Raw genomic sequence first — 17742 nt, 5'->3', positions numbered from 1 at the left:
AAAAGAGAACCAGAGGATCACTGTTTCTGGGAGTTGAGCTGCTTTATCATTGTATTGGATCGACCTTCTCATGGTGCATCCCGTGAGTACCCATTCATTGGGGAAACTGACGATCCTTCCTAGCCGACTGAATCCACATGGATCCCAGTCACTTTCAAAGCCAGCAACAAGCAGCTCCTGACAGCTTTCAACCGGACCTGTTGACTGGCTACGGAAGAAGGGCAAACGCTAGAAGAAGAAGAATTGTATGACCTCCTAGATCATGGAAGGCCTTTATACTTAAGAGCTATAGGAGATAATGGACCTTGTAGGGCACTTGCCTTACCATGCACAAGGTCTTGGGTTTGAATTCTGGCACCACATGGTAGCACCTCAACAGTGAGGGAAAGTTCTGTGGATAGTGGAATACAACTGTAGTATCACTCCCCTACTCCCCCACCCCTCCACACACTTTCACAAACAAACAAAAAGAATGAAAAAAATTAATGATGGGCATCAGTGATATCATACATGTGAGAAGTCCTATGGCCCAGAAAGAAGGAAATTATTTGTTGCTTCCCTGAAATTAGGATTTGACTGGGCATTATGTATTTATATTTGCTAAATCCACAACCATGAAGTGGCAGAAAAGAACATGAGAAAAAGAGAGAACCATAGCACCAGACTGGGGAGAGAGCATAAGGTTATGTAAAACAGACTCATGCCATGCACAGGGGTAGATAGCATAATGGTTATGCAAAGACACTCTCATATCTGAGGCTCCAAGGTCTCAGGTTCAATCTCCCTCACTACCATAAACCAGAGCTGATCAGTGTTCTGATAAAAGGAAAAAAAAAAGGACTCATGTCTGAGGCACTGGAGGTCTCAGGTTCAATCCCCAGCACAACCAAAGTCAGAGGTGAGCAGTGCTCTGGCAAAATCAAACCCAAACCAAGGCTTCCTTTAGTGTGCTGGGGGCTAAGCTTGAACCTAGGTTATATACATGGCAAAATGAGTTATTTTGCCAGCCCCACATTCTAATTTTTAAGGTCACAATGGACCTTTTGTTTTAAAATCTTTCAGAAAATATTTGGGTTTCATTGGCGTTAGTCTTACTTTTTAATTGCTTATAGTGAACAAAAATCTAATCTACAGGGACTTTATCAATCAAAATTATAACAATGAATACATGAGCTCAAAGGCAAGAATATTTTTTAATTATTCATGAACACCTGAGGTGAGTGGGAACGAGGCTATTTTCTTTCTTCTTCTAAAAAATTTTTATATTTATTTATTTTCCCTTTTATTGCCCTTGTTTTTTATTGTTGTTGTAGTTATTATTGCTGTTGTTATTGATGGATAGGTCAGAGAGAAATGGAGAGAGGAAGGGAAGACAGAGAGAGGGAGAGAAAGAAGGACACCTACAGACCTGCTTTACCGCTTGAGAGGCGACTCCCCTGCAAGTGGGGAGCCAGGAGTTCGAATTGGTATTCTTAAACTGGTCCTTGCACTTCGAGCCACGTGCACTTAACCCACTGCGCTACCGCTCGACTCCCGAGGTTATTTTCTTTCTTCTTTTTTTTTTTTAATATTTATTTTATTTATTTATTTATTCCCTTTTGTTGCCCTTGTTGTTTTATTGTTGTAGTTATTATTGTTGTTGTCGCTGTTGGATAGGACAGAGAGAAATGGAGAGAGGAGGGGAAGACAGAGAGGAGGAGAGAAAGATAGACACCTGCAGACCTGCTTCACCGCCTGTGAAGCGACTCCCCTGCAGGTGGGGAGCCGGGGTCCGAACCGGGATCCTTATGCCGGTCCTTGTGCTTTGCGCCACCTGTGCTTAACCCGCTGCGCTACAGCCCGACTCCCCCGAGGTTATTTTCATAATGTTATATGTGCATGGTGTGGAGTAAGTGCATTAACTAGCCAACTTTGAGCAACCTTCCAACTTAAATCAGATAATTTTAGACCAGAATAAATATCACTTTGGGAACTGGATTTTCTCATCTGTCTTTATCAATCATAAAAGTGAGAAAATATTTCTACCTCAGTATGTATGGAATCCATATTTATATTCCATATTATCCATTTATTTATAATTATCATTTTAATGCCAGAGTCTCATGCATACATTGTATTAGTGCTTGTGGGCCAATTTTTTAATAAATATTTTTATTTATTTTATTTTAACAAGAAAGAATAGTTACAGAGGGAAAGATACCAGAGAGAGAAAGAGACTAAAACACTGCTCAGTTCTGGTTTATGGTGGTGCTGGGGATCAAACATGAGACCTCAGAGCTTCAGGCTTGAAAGGCTTTTGCATAACCATTATGCTGTCTCCCCAGCCCCAATTTTTCTTTTGAAAGAATTTTATTTATTTCATGAGATAGAAGAGAGATAAAAGAACAGAGCAGCATTCTGACATTTGTGGCTCCAGGAATTGAACTCAGGGTCTTATACTTATAAGACCAAAGTTCTACCACTAATCCACCTCCTGGAGCACAATGAGCCAATACTTTCAACCCATCTTTCTAGAAAGACTCTGTAGCACAGCTCCATAGCCCTAGGAGTTTCCCCCAGTATCGTGGTACTCTGATAACACCAAACCCAAGGCTTTGTGCATGGTAAGGTGCACACCCTATTAGCCAAGTCATCTGCCAGTGCCATACTTAATATTATTTATTATTATAACTATGTATACATATGCAACTACATGAAAGTAACAATTAGTAAGATTTTATGTGTATATCTATGGATCACCAGGTGGGCTCCAGCAAAGTTAGCATCAGTTTTGTTCATCAAAGCCGCTTGTAGAAAGTGGCAAAGTTTGAGTTGGACTTCTGGGATGAGCGAGCTATAAATGAAAAAAAAAAAAATTACAATTCAAATTTGAATTATGTTCCAGTCCTTCTTCATTAACTGAACCCAGATTTTGTGCAGGACAGCAATGAATTCAGATTCTAAAAAATTACCTTTTTGGTGCCAGGAGATAGCTCACTCAATATAACTCTTACCTTATCAAATGCAAAGTCCTGGGATTGACCCCTAGTACCACATGGAAGACTCCCAATAAATAAAGTTTTTTTTTAAAAAAATGGAAGAGCAGGCCAAGAGACAGAAGAGTGACTAGAGTTAGATATTCAGCTATGGCATCCCAAGGTTGACCCCCTAGCATCACACATGTCACACTGATGGGCTAGCACGTGCTTTCTCTCTTCTCTCTGCTCTTTCATGAATAAATACTAAAATAAATCTTTAAAAAAGGGGGTCAGGTGGTAACGCAGCAAGTTAAGTGCACATGGTGTAAAGTACAAAGATCGGATAAGGATCCCAGTTTGAACCCCAGCTCCCCACCTACAGGAGGGTCGCTTCACAAGCAGTGAATAAGAAGGTCTGCAGGTGTCTATCTTTCTCTCCCCCTCTCTGTCTCCCCTCCTCTCTCGATTTCTCTCTATCCTATCCAAAAACAACAATATTAATGGCAACAATAACAATAATGACAACAACAAGGGCAACAAAATGGGGGGAAAAATGGCCTCCAGAATGGATTCTTAGTACAGGCACCAAGCCCCAGCAATAACCTTGGAAGCAAAAAGAAAAAAGAAGAAAGAAAGAAAGAAAGAAAGAAAGAAAGAAAGAAAGAAAGAAAGGGTGGAAGAAAGGAATAAATTCCCTTCTAGAGTGAATAAACACTCTAACAAATATTTTTTTAAAAAGGGGGGGGGAGACGGGCGGTAGCACAGCGGGTTAAGCGCACGTGGTGCAAAGCGCAAGGACAGGCATAAGGATACCAGTTTGAGTCCCCGGCTCCCCACATGCAGGGGAGTTGCTTCACAGGTGGTGAAGCTGATCTGCAGGTGTCTCTGTCCCCCTGTCTGTCTTCCCCTCCTCTCTCCATTTCTCTCTGTCCTATCTAACAACAATGACATCAATAAAAACAATAATAATAACCATAACAATGATAAAACAACAAAGGCAACAAAAGGGGGAAAAAAATAGTCTCCAGGAGCAGTGGATTCATGGTGCAGGGTTGGGGAGATAGAATCATATTTATACAAATAGCCTTTCATGGCTGAGACATCAAAGTTCCTAGATTCTATCCTGAATACTACCATAAGCCAGAACTGAGAAATGCTTGGTATAAACAAATAAACCAGTGAAATAGCTCAGTTGCATAGTGTGCTTCTTTGCCATGTGCAAAACCTAAGTTCAATTCCAGCCTTTTGCATTAAAAGAGGCTTCAGTTTCTATCAATCTCTCCCTCTGCCTCTCTAACAAATAGGCCTCTCTCTCAGGACCTCATGCCTAGGAATACCACACACTGTAAGGATCCCAGTTTGAGCTCCCAGCTCCCCAGCTGCAGGGGAGTCACTTCACAGGTGGTGAAGCAGGTCTGCAGGTGTCTTTCTCTTCCCCTCCTCTCTCCATTTCTCTCTGTCCTATGCAACAAAGATGACATCAGTAACAACAACAATAATTACAATAAAAAAATAAGGGTAACAAAAGAGAATAAATAAATATTTTTTTAAAAAGAATACCATTTAGGGGTCGGGTGGTGGCGCAGTGGGTTAAGCGCATGTGGCGCAAGGCGCAAGGACCAGTGTAAGGATCCCGGTTCGAGCCCCCGGCTCCCCACCTGCAGGGGAGTCGCTTCACAGGTGGTGAAGCAGGTCTGCGGTGTCTATCTTTCTCTCCCCTCTCTGTCTTCCCCTCCTCTCTCCATTTTTCTCTCTGTCCTATCCAACAACCAACAACATCAACAATGGCAATAACAATAACCACAACGAGGCTACAACAACAAGAGTAACAAAAGGGGGAAAAATGGCCTCCAGGAGCGGTGGATTCATGGTGCAGGCACTGAGTCCAGCAATAACCCTGGAGGAAAAAAAAAAAAAAAAGAATACCATTTGTTCAACAATTTGTTTGGCTTTGTATGTTAACTCTCTTTTCAGCCACCAGGTTCTGGATGCCAGCATGATGCAAACCAGACTTCCTGGACTGAAGACCCCACCAATGTGTCCTGGAGCTCAGCTTCCCCAGAGACACCCTACTAGGGAAAGAGAGAGGCAGACTGGGAGTATGGACCAACCAGTCAACGCCCATGTTCAGCGGGGAAGCAATTACAGAAGCCAGACCTTCCACCTTCTGCAACCCTCAATGACCCTGGGTCCATGTTCCCAGAGGGATAGAGAATGGGAAAGCTATCAGGGGAGGGGATGGGATATGGAGATTGGGTGGTGGAAATTGTGTGGAGTTGTACCCCTCCTATCCTACAGTTTTGTTAATGTCTCCTTTCTTAAATAAATTAAAAAAAGTAATTAAAAAAAAAAAAAGAATACCACACTCCATCCATTATTGTCAATTGTTGGGATGCTATTATTATAAATAGTTTTACTATGTGTTTCTATGTGTATGTATGCTGTTTCCCCCAAGTATCAATGTGTTATTTCACTGCTCCTGGGTTGGATTTCCTTCTTTTTATTTTAGAAAGACTGAGAGAGGGAGAGACACCACAACACAGAGCACCCCTCAGTGTCGTGACACTCTCACATGGTGCTGACCTTTTAATAGAGCTCAAGTTCAAGGCAAGGCAGGAGCTTTACCAGGTGAACTATTTTTCTGGCTCTTAGATTAATTATATATAAATAAATAAATGATTTTGAAAAGAAGAAATCATTTCACTCAACAAGTTTACCTGAAACTTTCTCTTTAAGGCTCGGGTCATTACTGGGGTCAGTCCAGTTCCTGTTTCCATATTTTCTTTATTGGTGAGTGGGGTTCCACCTGGGCTTCTGCAAAGATAGTGAAAATATTAGAAGCTGTATATTATATCAACTTTTCAAATGGATTTAGAAAGCATAAAGATAAGAGAGTATATTACCTTTCTACATCAACTTTTCTAAGTAGTTTTCGTAGATCCATTTGGCTTTTACCAGGAGTACTGATAAAATAAAGATATACGTGAGAGTTTGCTAGATTTTATATTTCTCAGTTATTTCTATAGGTAATCTCCTAGAAAGTAATTCTATTTGTTACAGTAGAAAATAACTGTGGGCTGAGAGATGGTGCAGCAGGTTGAGTGCTGGACTTGAAGGTATGAAGTTTATAATCAATCTTCAGCCCCACAGATGCTGGAATGATGACCTGGTTCTCTCTTTCTCTCTCTCTCTCTTATCTTCAGGGTTATTGCGGGGGCTTGGTGCCTGCAGTACATATCACTGCTCCTGGAGGCTATTTTTTCCCATTTTTGTTGCCCTTGTTGTTGTTATTGTTGTTGCTGGACAGGACAGAGAGAAATCAAGAAGGGAGGGGAAGAAAGAAAGGGGGAGAGAGACACCTGCAGACCTCCTTTACTAATTGTGAGGCGATCCCCATGCAGGTGGGAAGCCGGGGTTTGACCTCGGAAGCCTTAAGCTGGTCTGTGCACTTTGTACCATAAAGCACCATGTACATTTAGCTCACTGTGCTACAGCCTGAACCCCCCCTCCTTTTTTTTTTTTTTTTTTTTTCATAAGAGCACAGATTAGTTTCAGCTTATGGTGGTACATGGATTGAACCTAGAGCTTTGGAGTCTCAGGTATGAGAGTCTCTTTGCACAACTATTATACTATCTACCCCCACACCCCCTGGTTCTCTGTTTTTATTTTCATTTTTTTCCAGAGCCCTGCTCAGCTCTGGCTTATGGTAGTCCCGTGAATTGAAGCTGGGACTTTGGATCCTTAGGTATGAAAACTGGTTTGCATAACTATTATGCATCTACCCAGCCTTCTCTCTCTTAATAGTTAATTAACTTCAAAAAGAAAATAAAGTATCAGTTTCTACTGATAGGAGGATATGTTGATAAAATCATTCTAAAAATTAATACTTCTTGACTGAGTAATTGCACATAAGATGTCAAGTTGGGGAGATAGAATAATGGTTATGCAAAATGACTTTCATGCCTGAGGCATCCAAGATCCCAGGTTGAATGCCTAGGACAACCATTAGACAGAGGCGAGCTGGTCTTTCTCTATATATCTCATTTATTAAAATAAATGAAATATTTAAAAATAATAAAATAAAACATATGTTTTCATATTTATTTATTTTCCTTTTTGTTGCCCTTTTTATTGTTGTTGTAGTTATTACTGTTGCTGCTATTGATGTTGTTGTTAGATAGGACAGAGAGAAATGAGAAAGAGGAGAGGGGAAGACAGAGAGGGGGAGAGAAAGAGAGACACCTGCAGACCTGCTTCACTGCCTGTGAAGCGACTCCCCTGCAGGTGGGGAGCAGGGGGCTCGAACCCGGATCCTTACATCGGTCCTTGCGCCACATGCGCTTAACCCACTGTGCTATCGCCCAACTCCCACATAAAATATTTTAAAATAAAAGGATATGTCTAGGAAAATACTAGAATAAATAGCAGTATGTAAATAGTGACTATTCCCAATGATTTGGATATTTGCTCTCTTTTTAAATATTTTTGTACATTTCAGTTTCTCTATAACAAGCATACACACACACACACACACACATATATGTAACAAATATCATTCATTTACATTGAGTAGAGCATAATACTGTGCATTTCCTTACATCAAGACATTTGTAACTCGAGTTGACAAGACTTTGGAATTCGATTTCAGGGTAACACGTTGCAGGTCAGAGACAGTAACTAGTGGATTTGGTGCCTTCAGTGATGATTCAAGCTTTAATTGCAAGATGAGACTTTATTAAAAACACATTTAATAATATCATTCAAAATGAAAACATACTGAAACAATGAATAGTTGAGTGCTGAGTACATGTAAAACACATCTGTTATATTTCTCAAGTTTTGTTCAGAAGCTTCAAAGTTTATCTCTACTGCTCAGATGATAAACATAATTGCCTAAAAAATTATTTTGGCGCCTACACATTTTGTTAGAGATTCAAAACCACCCAAATAAAATATCAAAAACATACTTAAGAATGTCTCCTTTGCATAAAACATGTTTTTCCCACAATGAGAGTTTAAAGCTGAAAGAATATAAAATATTGTCACTGACATCTTACCTTCTTCCTTTCATCAAGACTCTGCGTCTTCTTTAGTTTCACAGTCAGTAGATCTTTAACTGTTATCTGCATGGGTGCATCTTTTTTTAATTGTTCACCCTTAATACACATGGAAAAGGTAGAATTTAATTTGGAACCATGGCAGTCAAATACAACTCTAAGATTTATTTATTTGTTTGTTTGTTTGTTTGTTTTCATTGAGTAGAGACAGAGAGAAGTTGAGAGGAAAAGGAGAGATAGAGAGAGAGAGAGAAAGAAAAACATCTGCAGCACCGCTTCACCAACTGTGAAGTTTCTCCTTGCAGGTGGGGACTGGGTGCTTGAGCCTGGGTCCTTGGGCATAGTAAAATGTGTATTGTACCAGATGAACTACCATTCAGTTCCTAGGAATCTAGTTTTTTTTTTTTTTTTTTTGCCTCCAAGGTTATTGCTGGGGCTTGCTTGGTATCTGCACTACAAATCCTCTGTTCCTGGAGGCCGTTTAATTTTTTTTTAATTATCTTTATTTATTTGATAGAGACAGCCAGAAATCGAGAGGGTAGGATTAGAGAGGGAGAGAGAGAGAGAGAGACAGCTGAAGCACTGCTTCACCACTTGCAAAGATTTTCCCCTGCAGGTGGGGACCAGGGCTCCAATTTCTTTTTTTTTGGTATTATGAATATTTATTACCGCTGCACTTTCACCATCAAACTTAGGACCTTGGCCTTTCCTTCTTGCCTTTGTATAAAGCCAAGAGAGACATTAGCCACTTTGACGACCTTAAACCGGACTCCAGGAATGTCACCAACAGCGTGACCTTTATGAAAAATATGGACGCTTCTTGAATTTGCGTGTCATCCTTGTGCAGGGGCCATGCTAATCTTCTCTGTATCGTTCCAATTTTAGTACATGTGCTGCCGAAGCAAGCACCGGGGCTCCAATTCCTGTCCTTGAGCACTGTAAAATATGTGCTCAACCAGGTGCACCACCACCCAGCTCCTCTAGAGGGCATTTTTCCTATTTTGTTGCCCTTCTTGTTATTGTTGTTATTGTAGGACAGGACAGAGAAAAATTGAGAGAGGAGGGGAAGACAGAGAGGAGAGAAAAACACCTGCACACCTGCTTCACCGCTTGTGAAGTTGCCCTTGCAGGGGCTCCAACCAAGGTCCTGGCACTAATATGCTATATGCGTTTAACACGCTGTGCTATACGGCCTGGCCCCCCGGAATCTAGTTTTTAAAGAATCAAGAGTTAAAAATTAATTCTCTTTAAAAATGTTGATTTTAGGGCTGGTAGTGTCAGTGTAATAGCTCACTTGGATAGTGCATTGCTTTGCCATGTACATGACCCCGGTATTAAGGTTGTGGAAACAGCATAATGGTTATGCAAACAACTTTTGTGCCTGAAGTTATGAGCTCCCAGGTTTTTAGCCCCAGCACCACGTATATGAAAGCTTTACCCCCAGGGCAGGGATAGATAGCACAATGGTTATGCAAACTGACTCTCATGCCTGAGGCTCCAAAGTCCCAGGTTCAATCCCCTGCACCACCATAAGCCAGAGCTGAGCAGTGCTCTGGTGGAAAAAAAAAAAAAAAAAGAAAGCTTTACCCCCACACCTCTGAACATCTAATCCCCCACACCTATGGACATCTAATCTTTGAAAAAGGGGCCCAGACTATTAAATGAGGAAAGCAGAGTCTCTTCAACTAATGGTGTTAGAAACAATGGGTTGAAACATGCAGAAGAATGAAATGAACCACTGTATTTCACCAAATACAAAAGTAAATTCCAAGTGGATCAAGGACTTGAATGTTAGACCACAAACTATCAGATACTTAGAGGAAAATATTGGCAGAACTCTTTCCCACATAAATTTTAAAGACATCTTCAGTGAAACGAATCCAATTACAAAGAAGACTAAGGCAAGTATAAACCTATGGGACTACATCAAATTAAAAAGCTTCTTCACAGCAAAAGAAACCACTACCCAAACCAAGAGACCCCTCACAGAATAGGAGAAGATCTTTACATGTCATATATCAGACAAGAGTTTAATAACCAACATATATAAAGAGCTTGCCAAACTCAACAACAAGACAACAAATAACCCCATCCAAAAATGGGGGGAGGACATGGACAGAATATTCACCACAGAAGAGATCCAAAGGCCGAGAAACACATAAAAAAAAAATGCTCCAAGTCTCTGATTGTCAGAGAAATGCAAATCAAGACAACAATGAGGTATCACTTCACTCCTGTGAGAATGTCATACATCAGAAAAGTTAACAGCAGCAAATGCTGGAGAGGGTGTGGGGTCAAAGGAAACCTCCTACACTGCTGGTGGGAATGTCAATTGGTCCAACCTCTGTAGAGAACAGTCTGGAGAAGTCTCAGAAGGCTAGAAATGGACCTACCCTAAGATCCTGCAATTCCTTTCCTGGGGATATATCCTAAGGAACCCAACATACACATCCAAAAAGATTTGTGTATACATATGTTCTTGGCAGCACAATTTGTAATATCCAAAACCTGGAAGCAACCCAGGTGTCCAACAACAGAAGTTGTGGTCTATATACACAATGGAATACTACTCAGCTGTAAAAAATGGTGACTTCACCGTTTTCAGCTGATCTTGGATGGACCTTGAAAAATTCATGTTAAGTGAATGAAGTCAGAAACAGAAGAATGAATATGGGATGATCTCATTCTCAGGCAGAAGTTGAAAAACAAGATCAGAAGAAGAAAAAAAAAAAAAAACACAAGTAGAACCTGAAATGGAATTGGCGTATTGCACCAAAGTAAGACTCTGGGGTGGGGTTGGGTGGGTGGGGAGAATATAGGTCCAAGAAAGATGACAGAGGACCTAGTGGGGGTTGTATTGTTATATGGGAAACTGGGGAATGTTATGCATGTACAAACTATTGTATTTACTGTTGAATGTAAAACATTAATTCCCCAATAAAGAAATAAAAAAGAAAGCTTTAAAAAGATTGATTATTTGTGTTATATATAAGAGAGAGGGAGATAAATCAGAGCACTATTCTGGTAAAGACAGTATCAGCAACTCAAGTCTGATACCCTACTAGTTGAGTCATGACCCCAGCTGCTAAATTAATTAATTTTTATAAAAAAAGAAAAAAAGAAAAGAAAAGAAAGAAACAGATGGATGGACCAAAGTACTCTACCTCTAAGTTATCTTCCCATCCTCTCAAAGTTAAATCTTATTTTTCAAAGATTTATTTATTTGTTAATTGTGAGGGCCACTGTTACTCCATATTGTCTAAGGCAGCCAAGAAAAACCTCATAATCCAACTGCTGCAGTACAGCTGCACTTTACCCTTGAAAAACTAGTCTCAAAGTTTCTACTTATCAGCAGTAGTTCTGTAAACGGAGGTCATGATAGCCCTGAAAGCCAAAATTTGCTTAACTGACAAAAACTGCCAGGGACTGTGGTCAAAGATTCCCTGATAAACAGGTCTGAACTTTAAGTGACCCCCTAAGCCACCCCCCCAAGTTCCCCCTCCTAATGTGGATAAAAAGAATCTGTCTGCGGGGATCAGACGGTGGCGCAGTGGGTTAAGCTCATGTGGTGCAAAGCGCAAGTACCAGCGTAAGGATCCCGGTTCGAGCCCTGGGCTCCCCACCTGCAGGGGAGTCGCTTCACAAGCGGTGAAGGTCTGCAGGTGTCTGTCTTTCTCTCCCCCTCTCTGTCTTCCCCTCCTCTCTCCATTTCTCTCTGTCCTATCCAACAACATCAACAATGGCAATAATAATGACCACAAGGAGGCTACAACAACAAGGGCAACAAAGGAGGGGGAAATGGCCTCCAGGAGCGGTGGATTCATGGTGCAGGCACCGAGCCCAGCAATAACCCTGGAGGGAAAAATAATTAAAAAAAAAAAAAAGTCTGTCTGCATCTCTTCGGGGCTCACATGCCACTATTGGGAAGTGCATGTAGCCCCTGCTTAAGCTTGATTCAATAAAGGCTCTTTGCTTTTACATGTGATTCTGGCCTCCACTCTGTGGGAATGGGATCTGAAGTCTGGGCATAACATAATGAGAGCAAGAGAAAGAACCAGAACATTACTTTGGCACATGTGATTCCAAGGATCCAACTTGGTACATTCTATACTTTATCTACTTGATCATATCCCACCCAGGTCATCCTTGGTAGATTTCTAAATTGGATTGTGCCCAGCTTAGTGATTTACAATATTTTGGTCCCCTTAGCAAATAAATTATTTTAATGGAAATTTCTCAAACCTAATGACACACTATTTGAGTATCTACCAAGTCTTGTTCTAACCTTACTCTCTAAGTCATTCTCTGTTCTTAATTTGATTTCCTAGGGAGGTTTTCTTTCCGGTAAAAGATATGCTGAAAACCCAGTAGGGATATTCTCTACTGGTTTCATGTATTACCCTTAAAAACATAGGTCAGTGGGGCTTGGGCAGTAGTAGCACAGCGGGTTAAGGGCACATGGCCCAAAGTACAAGTACCAGCCTAAGGATCTGGTTCGAGCCCTGGGGCAGTCGCCTCGGGGAGGCGGTAAAGTGGGTCTGCAGTTGTCTTGTCTTTCTCTCCCTTTCTCTGTCTTCCCTTCCTCTCTCCATTTCTCTCTGTCTTATCCAACAACGATAATAACAACAACAATCATAACTACAACAACAATAAAACAAAAGGGCAACAAAAGGGGGAAAAAAACCATAGGCCAGTGAAATAGCTCACTAGTATAATGTGTTACTTTGCTATGTGCATGGCCCAAGTTTGAACCTAGCCCCCACCACATTGAAGGAAGCTTTGGTGCTGTAGTCTCTGTCTCTCTCTCTACCTGTCTCATAAAAAATAAATAAATAAAAATTAAAAAAAAAGAAGAAGAAGGGAGCCAGGCGTGGCACAGTGGGTTGAGCGCACATGGTGCAAAGCACAAGGACCAGCATAAGGATCTGGGTTGGAGCCACCAGCTCACCACCTGCAGGGGAGTCTCTTCACAGGTGGTGAAGCAGGTCTGCAGGTGTCTCTCTTTCTCTCCCCCTCTCTGTCTTCCCCTCCCGTGTCCATTTCTCCCTGTCCTATCCAACAACAATGACAGCAATAACAACAACAGTGATAAACAACAAGGGCAACAAAAGGGAAAATAAATATATATATATATATAAAAGTTGAGGAGTGGAGGGAGAGAATGAGAACTAGTTGATTTCGATAGTATGATGCCACACTTGTGACCCAGGTTCTAATCCAGCCTGCACCACACTGAAGGAAGCTTTAGGTGCTGTGGTCTCTTTCGCCTCACCTCTCTATTTCTCTTACTCTATCTCATAGAAATAAAAACATTTACATTCATGGCCAATAAAATAGCTAAACTAGTGAAGTATAGGACTAGCATGCATAAAGTTTCTGGTTCAATCCCCACTGCTATATGTTCCAGAGTGATACTCTGCCTTTTCTCCCTGTGTCACCCTCTCTCTTATATAAGTTAAAAATAAACAAACAAAAAAAAAAACTTTAAATTTTTTTAAAATTAATTTTCCTTTTTGTTGCGCTTGTTGTTTAACATTGTTGTGGTTATTGATGTCGTTGTTGTTGGAGAGGACAGAGAGAAATGGAGAGGGGAGGGGAAGAAAAAGACACCTGCAGACCTGCTTCACTGCCTGTGAAGCGACTCCCCTGCAGGTGGGGAGTGGGGGGGGGCTCCAACCAGGATCCTTACTCCAGTCCTTGTGCTTTGTGCCACATGCGCTTAACCCGATGCACCACCACCCGACTCCCAAAAAGCCAAAACTTTAAAAACAATCACTTTAATTACTGAATCCAGCTCTCAACAGTTCCCAGGAAGACAGAGTTTAGCAAAGCACAATAACTGACATCACTAAGATATGGAATAATAAGTGAGGGCTAAGAGTGTTCTTCAGACACCTACCATGGGGAGATAAGAAACTATACCCATGTGTCAGCAACCATTCTGTAAATCACAACCTCCCCTTCAAATTTAAATAAATAAATTTGAATCATGGAGGGGGAAATAGCAAAATCATTATATAAAAAATGTCTCATGCCTGAGGCTCCAAAGGCCTCAGATTCAATCCATTACACCACCATAAACCAAAGCTGAGAAGTGCACTGGTAGAAAAGAAAAAGAAGAAGGAGAAGGAGAGGGAGAGGGAGAGGGAGAGGGAGAGGGAGAGGGAGAGGGAGAAGTAAGAAGTATATATCTTCATGCCTGAGGTTTGGAGGTCCCAGGTTCAATTCCTGGCAGCACTACTTGCCAGAGATAAACTTAGTTTATTAAAATAAACAAACTATTTGAAAAAATTCAGAATACGAGGTTTGGGCAAGAGGGAATTCATCCGCTTTGTCATGATTTATGTTTGAGCCTGGTCCCTGCTGCACTGGAGGAAACTTTGGTGCTACAGTTTTTCCTGTCTATCTCTCAATATCTGGGAAAGTCAGCCTGGAGTGACAAAAATCCCAATTAAGAACAGGAAAATAGTGGTCCGGCAGGTGGTGCAGTGAATAAAGCATTGGCTTCTCAAGCATGAGGTCCTGAGTTCAATCCCTGGCAGCACATGTACCAGAGTGATATCTGGTTCTTTCTCTCTCCTTTCTCATGAATAAGTAAAACATTTTTAACAAAAAAAAAAAAGGGGGGGGGGAGTCAGGCGGTAGCACAGTGGGTTAAGCGGGTTAAACGCAGGTGGAGCAAAGCACAAGGACCAGCTAAGGATCCCGCTTTGAGCCCCCGGCTCCCCACCTACAGGGGAGTCGCTTCACAGGCGGTGAAGCAGGTCTGCAGGTGTCTGTCTTTCTCTCCCCCTCTCTGTCTTCCCCATCTCTCTCCATTTCTCTCTGTCCTATACAACAACAATGACATCAATAACAACAACAATAACTACAACAACAATAAAAATACAAAGACAACAAAAAGGAAAATAAATAAACATAAAAAAAGTTTAAAAAAATAACAGAAAAAAAAGAAAAGAGGGTGTAGGTAAATAGCATAATGGTTATGCAAACAAACTGTCATGCATGAGGTTCCAAAGTCCCAGGTTCAATCCCCCACACCACCATAAGCCTGAGCTGACCAGTGCTCTGGTTAAAAAAAATAAAAAAGGGAATCTGGGGAATGTTATGCATGTACAAACTATTGTACTTACTGTTGAATGTAAAATATTAATTCCCCAATAAAAAAATAGTACTAAAATAAATAAATAAATAAATAAAAATTAAAAGGAAAGATTAAGAAATCACAATAAAATGTAGCCTTCCTGCTGAAAGCTAGTCTTTTTTTTTTTTGCCTCCAGGGTTATCACTGGAGCTTGGTGCTGGCTCTACAAATTCACTGTTCCTAAAGGCCATTTTTTTCCATCTTTTTTTTTTTTTTTAATATTTATTCCCTTTTGTTGCCCTTGTTTTATTGTTGGATAGGACAGAGAGAAATGGAGAGAGGAGGGGAAGACAGAGAGGGTGACAGATACCTACAGATCTGCTTCACCACCTGTTTTTTTAAAAAATATATTCATTTATTTATTTTCCCTTTTGTTGCCCTTGTTTTTAACATTGTTGTGGTTATTGATGTCGTTGTTGTTGGACAGGACAGAGAGAAATGGAGAGAGGAGGGGAAGACAGAGAGAGGGAGAGAAAGATAAGACACCTGCAGACCTGCTTCACCGCCTGTGAAGCGACTCCCCTGCAGGTGGGGAGCCGGGGACTCGAACTGGGATCCTTATGCCGGTCCTTGCGCTTTGCTCCACGTGTGCTTAACCCACTGCGCTACCGCCCAACTCCCCCCCCCCCCTTTTTTTAATAGGACAGGACAGAGAGAAATTGAGAGAGGAAGGGAATATAGACCTGCTTCACCGCTTGTGAAGTGACCCCTCTGCAGGCAGGGAGCTGGGGGCTCTAACCCGGATCCTTGCGCTGGTTGTTCTTAGTAATATGTGTGTTTCTTATAGGTGTACTAATGCTCGCCTGCAGCCTCCCTCCCACACCACCTATCCCCAAACCTAGTCTTAAAAGGCCATCTGGTTTTTACTCCTACACTGCACATTGACTAAAACACACATTTGTGGATGGTTTCTTACCTGGCGGGTTTTCATGTGGTCAGATTTTCTGAGCAGCAAAGGTGCCATTGGCGGTGGAGGTGGAGGCAAAGGAGGAGGAGGCGGAGGTGGTGGAGGAGGAGGTAGATAGCTGGCTGGCTGAGGCAGCATCGGAGGAAGTATAGCTTGGGGCTCTGCAGAGGCTGTTACAGCACAGGCAGGCACATTTGTAGGTTTATCTCTTCTGAAACACGTTTGACCACAGCTTGGACAGGAAGAACTTCCCGAGACTGCCTGAAAGAAGACATTAAATTTGACAAGTGAGTTACAGATTGATCTGGTTTTTGTACTTAAGAATAATTAAAACAATAGTTGTCACATATGGAATGAATTTTCAGTGTAGTAGGTGTGTCATAATGATTTTTTTATTTATCAGAAGCTCATCCACACATTCACTCATTTATATATTTGTTTTCTATATGTTACATGTCATACACTATGGGTACAATGTGAATCCATTTGTCCCCTTATGGAATCAACAGTCTGGTAAGGAAGAAGGAATTTAAACAGAGACATCCAAAACAAAATAACACTCAGTAAGAAAAATGAAGTCTGGGGAGTCGGGTGGTAGCGCAGCAGGTTAAGCTCACATGGCGCAAAGCGCAAGGACGGGTATAAAGATCCTGGTTCGAGGCCCTGGCTCCCCACCTGCAGGGAAGTCGCTTCACAGGCGGTGAAGCAGGTCTGCAGGTGTCTTTCTCTCCCCACTGTCTTCCCCTCCTCTCTCCATTTCTCTCTCTTATCCAACAATGACGACATCAACAACAACAATAACAACAACAATAAAACAACCAGGGCAACAAAAAGGGAAAATAAATTTTAAAAAATTAAAAGATAACAATAATAATTTTTTAAAAGCCTGCATAGCAAGAAAAAAATTCTAAAAAAAAAGAGGTGATTACATTAAGAAGTGGCGATGGGGCAGTGAAATAGTTCACTTGGGATAACATGTTGCTTAGTCATGTGGCCAACCCAGCTTCAAGTCTATCCCCCATCATATTGAAAGAAGCTTTGGTGCTATGATCTCTCTCTCTCTTCTTCCCATCTGCCCCTCTCTTATTCTTTGCCTTTCTGGCTCTATCTAAAACAAACAGATTATTACCCAGGTGGTAGTGTAGTGTACCCAGTAGAGCACACATATTACAATGTGCAAAGACCATATTACAAGGTTCAAGCACCTGGTCCCCATGTGACAAATAGAAGCTTCAAAGGTAGTGAAGCAATGCAGCAAGTGTTTGTCTTTCATTTGCCCACTCTATTTCCTCTTGCCTTCACAATTTCTCAGTTTCTAGAACAAGGATAGCAAAATAGCTAGTATGCTAGACTAATATGTTTTTATTTTTGTGTCATCACAGGACTTCACTGCTGCTGGATGGCTTTGTCAGAGGGATTGCGTGTGTGTGTGTGTGTGTGTGTGTGTGTGTGTGTGTGTGTGTGTGTGTGTAAAGGGAGAGAGAGAGGGGGGCAGATAGAGAATGAAAGGAAAACACAGCTTGGAAGCTTTTTCCAATGTCATTGAGACTAGACTCAAAACTGAGTGGTACACATGGAAAAGCAGTATACTGTTCAAGTGAGCTATTTTGCCAACCCTAAATTACTAATAAAATAAATATATACTTGTCATTGGATTTAGGATTCATTTGGATAATT

At 41.3% G+C, this 17742-nt stretch overlaps 1 protein-coding gene and 1 non-coding gene across 3 annotated transcripts in view; both read right to left on the bottom strand.

Moving 5' to 3' along the window:
- Window positions 1-2644: 2644 nt before the first annotated feature.
- PRR11 (proline rich 11) overlaps window positions 2645-17742 on the bottom strand; it is a 31405-nt gene continuing 16307 nt past the window's right edge. For both annotated transcript variants that reach the window (XM_007533647.2, XM_060203847.1), the window contains 6 exons: window positions 16075-16326; window positions 8015-8113; window positions 7556-7668; window positions 5861-5920; window positions 5675-5771; window positions 2645-2833 (listed from right to left, as the gene is read on the bottom strand). In XM_007533647.2, the coding sequence (XP_007533709.1) occupies window positions 2765-2833; window positions 5675-5771; window positions 5861-5920; window positions 7556-7668; window positions 8015-8113; window positions 16075-16326 (690 nt within the window). In that variant the 3' untranslated portion in view covers window positions 2645-2764. The remainder of the gene's footprint in view (window positions 2834-5674; window positions 5772-5860; window positions 5921-7555; window positions 7669-8014; window positions 8114-16074; window positions 16327-17742) is intronic.
- On the bottom strand, window positions 8817-8923 carry LOC132542208 (U6 spliceosomal RNA). Its single transcript, XR_009553315.1, has one exon. It is a non-coding gene; the product is annotated as a U6 spliceosomal RNA (small nuclear RNA).

The sequence above is a fragment of the Erinaceus europaeus genome, chromosome 12, assembly GCF_950295315.1.
Source record: "Erinaceus europaeus chromosome 12, mEriEur2.1, whole genome shotgun sequence".
In the NCBI taxonomy this organism is placed as follows: Eukaryota; Metazoa; Chordata; class Mammalia; order Eulipotyphla; family Erinaceidae; genus Erinaceus; species Erinaceus europaeus.
Note: the sequence above shows the minus strand (reverse complement) of the source record. Positions and strands in the feature narration are given on the sequence as shown.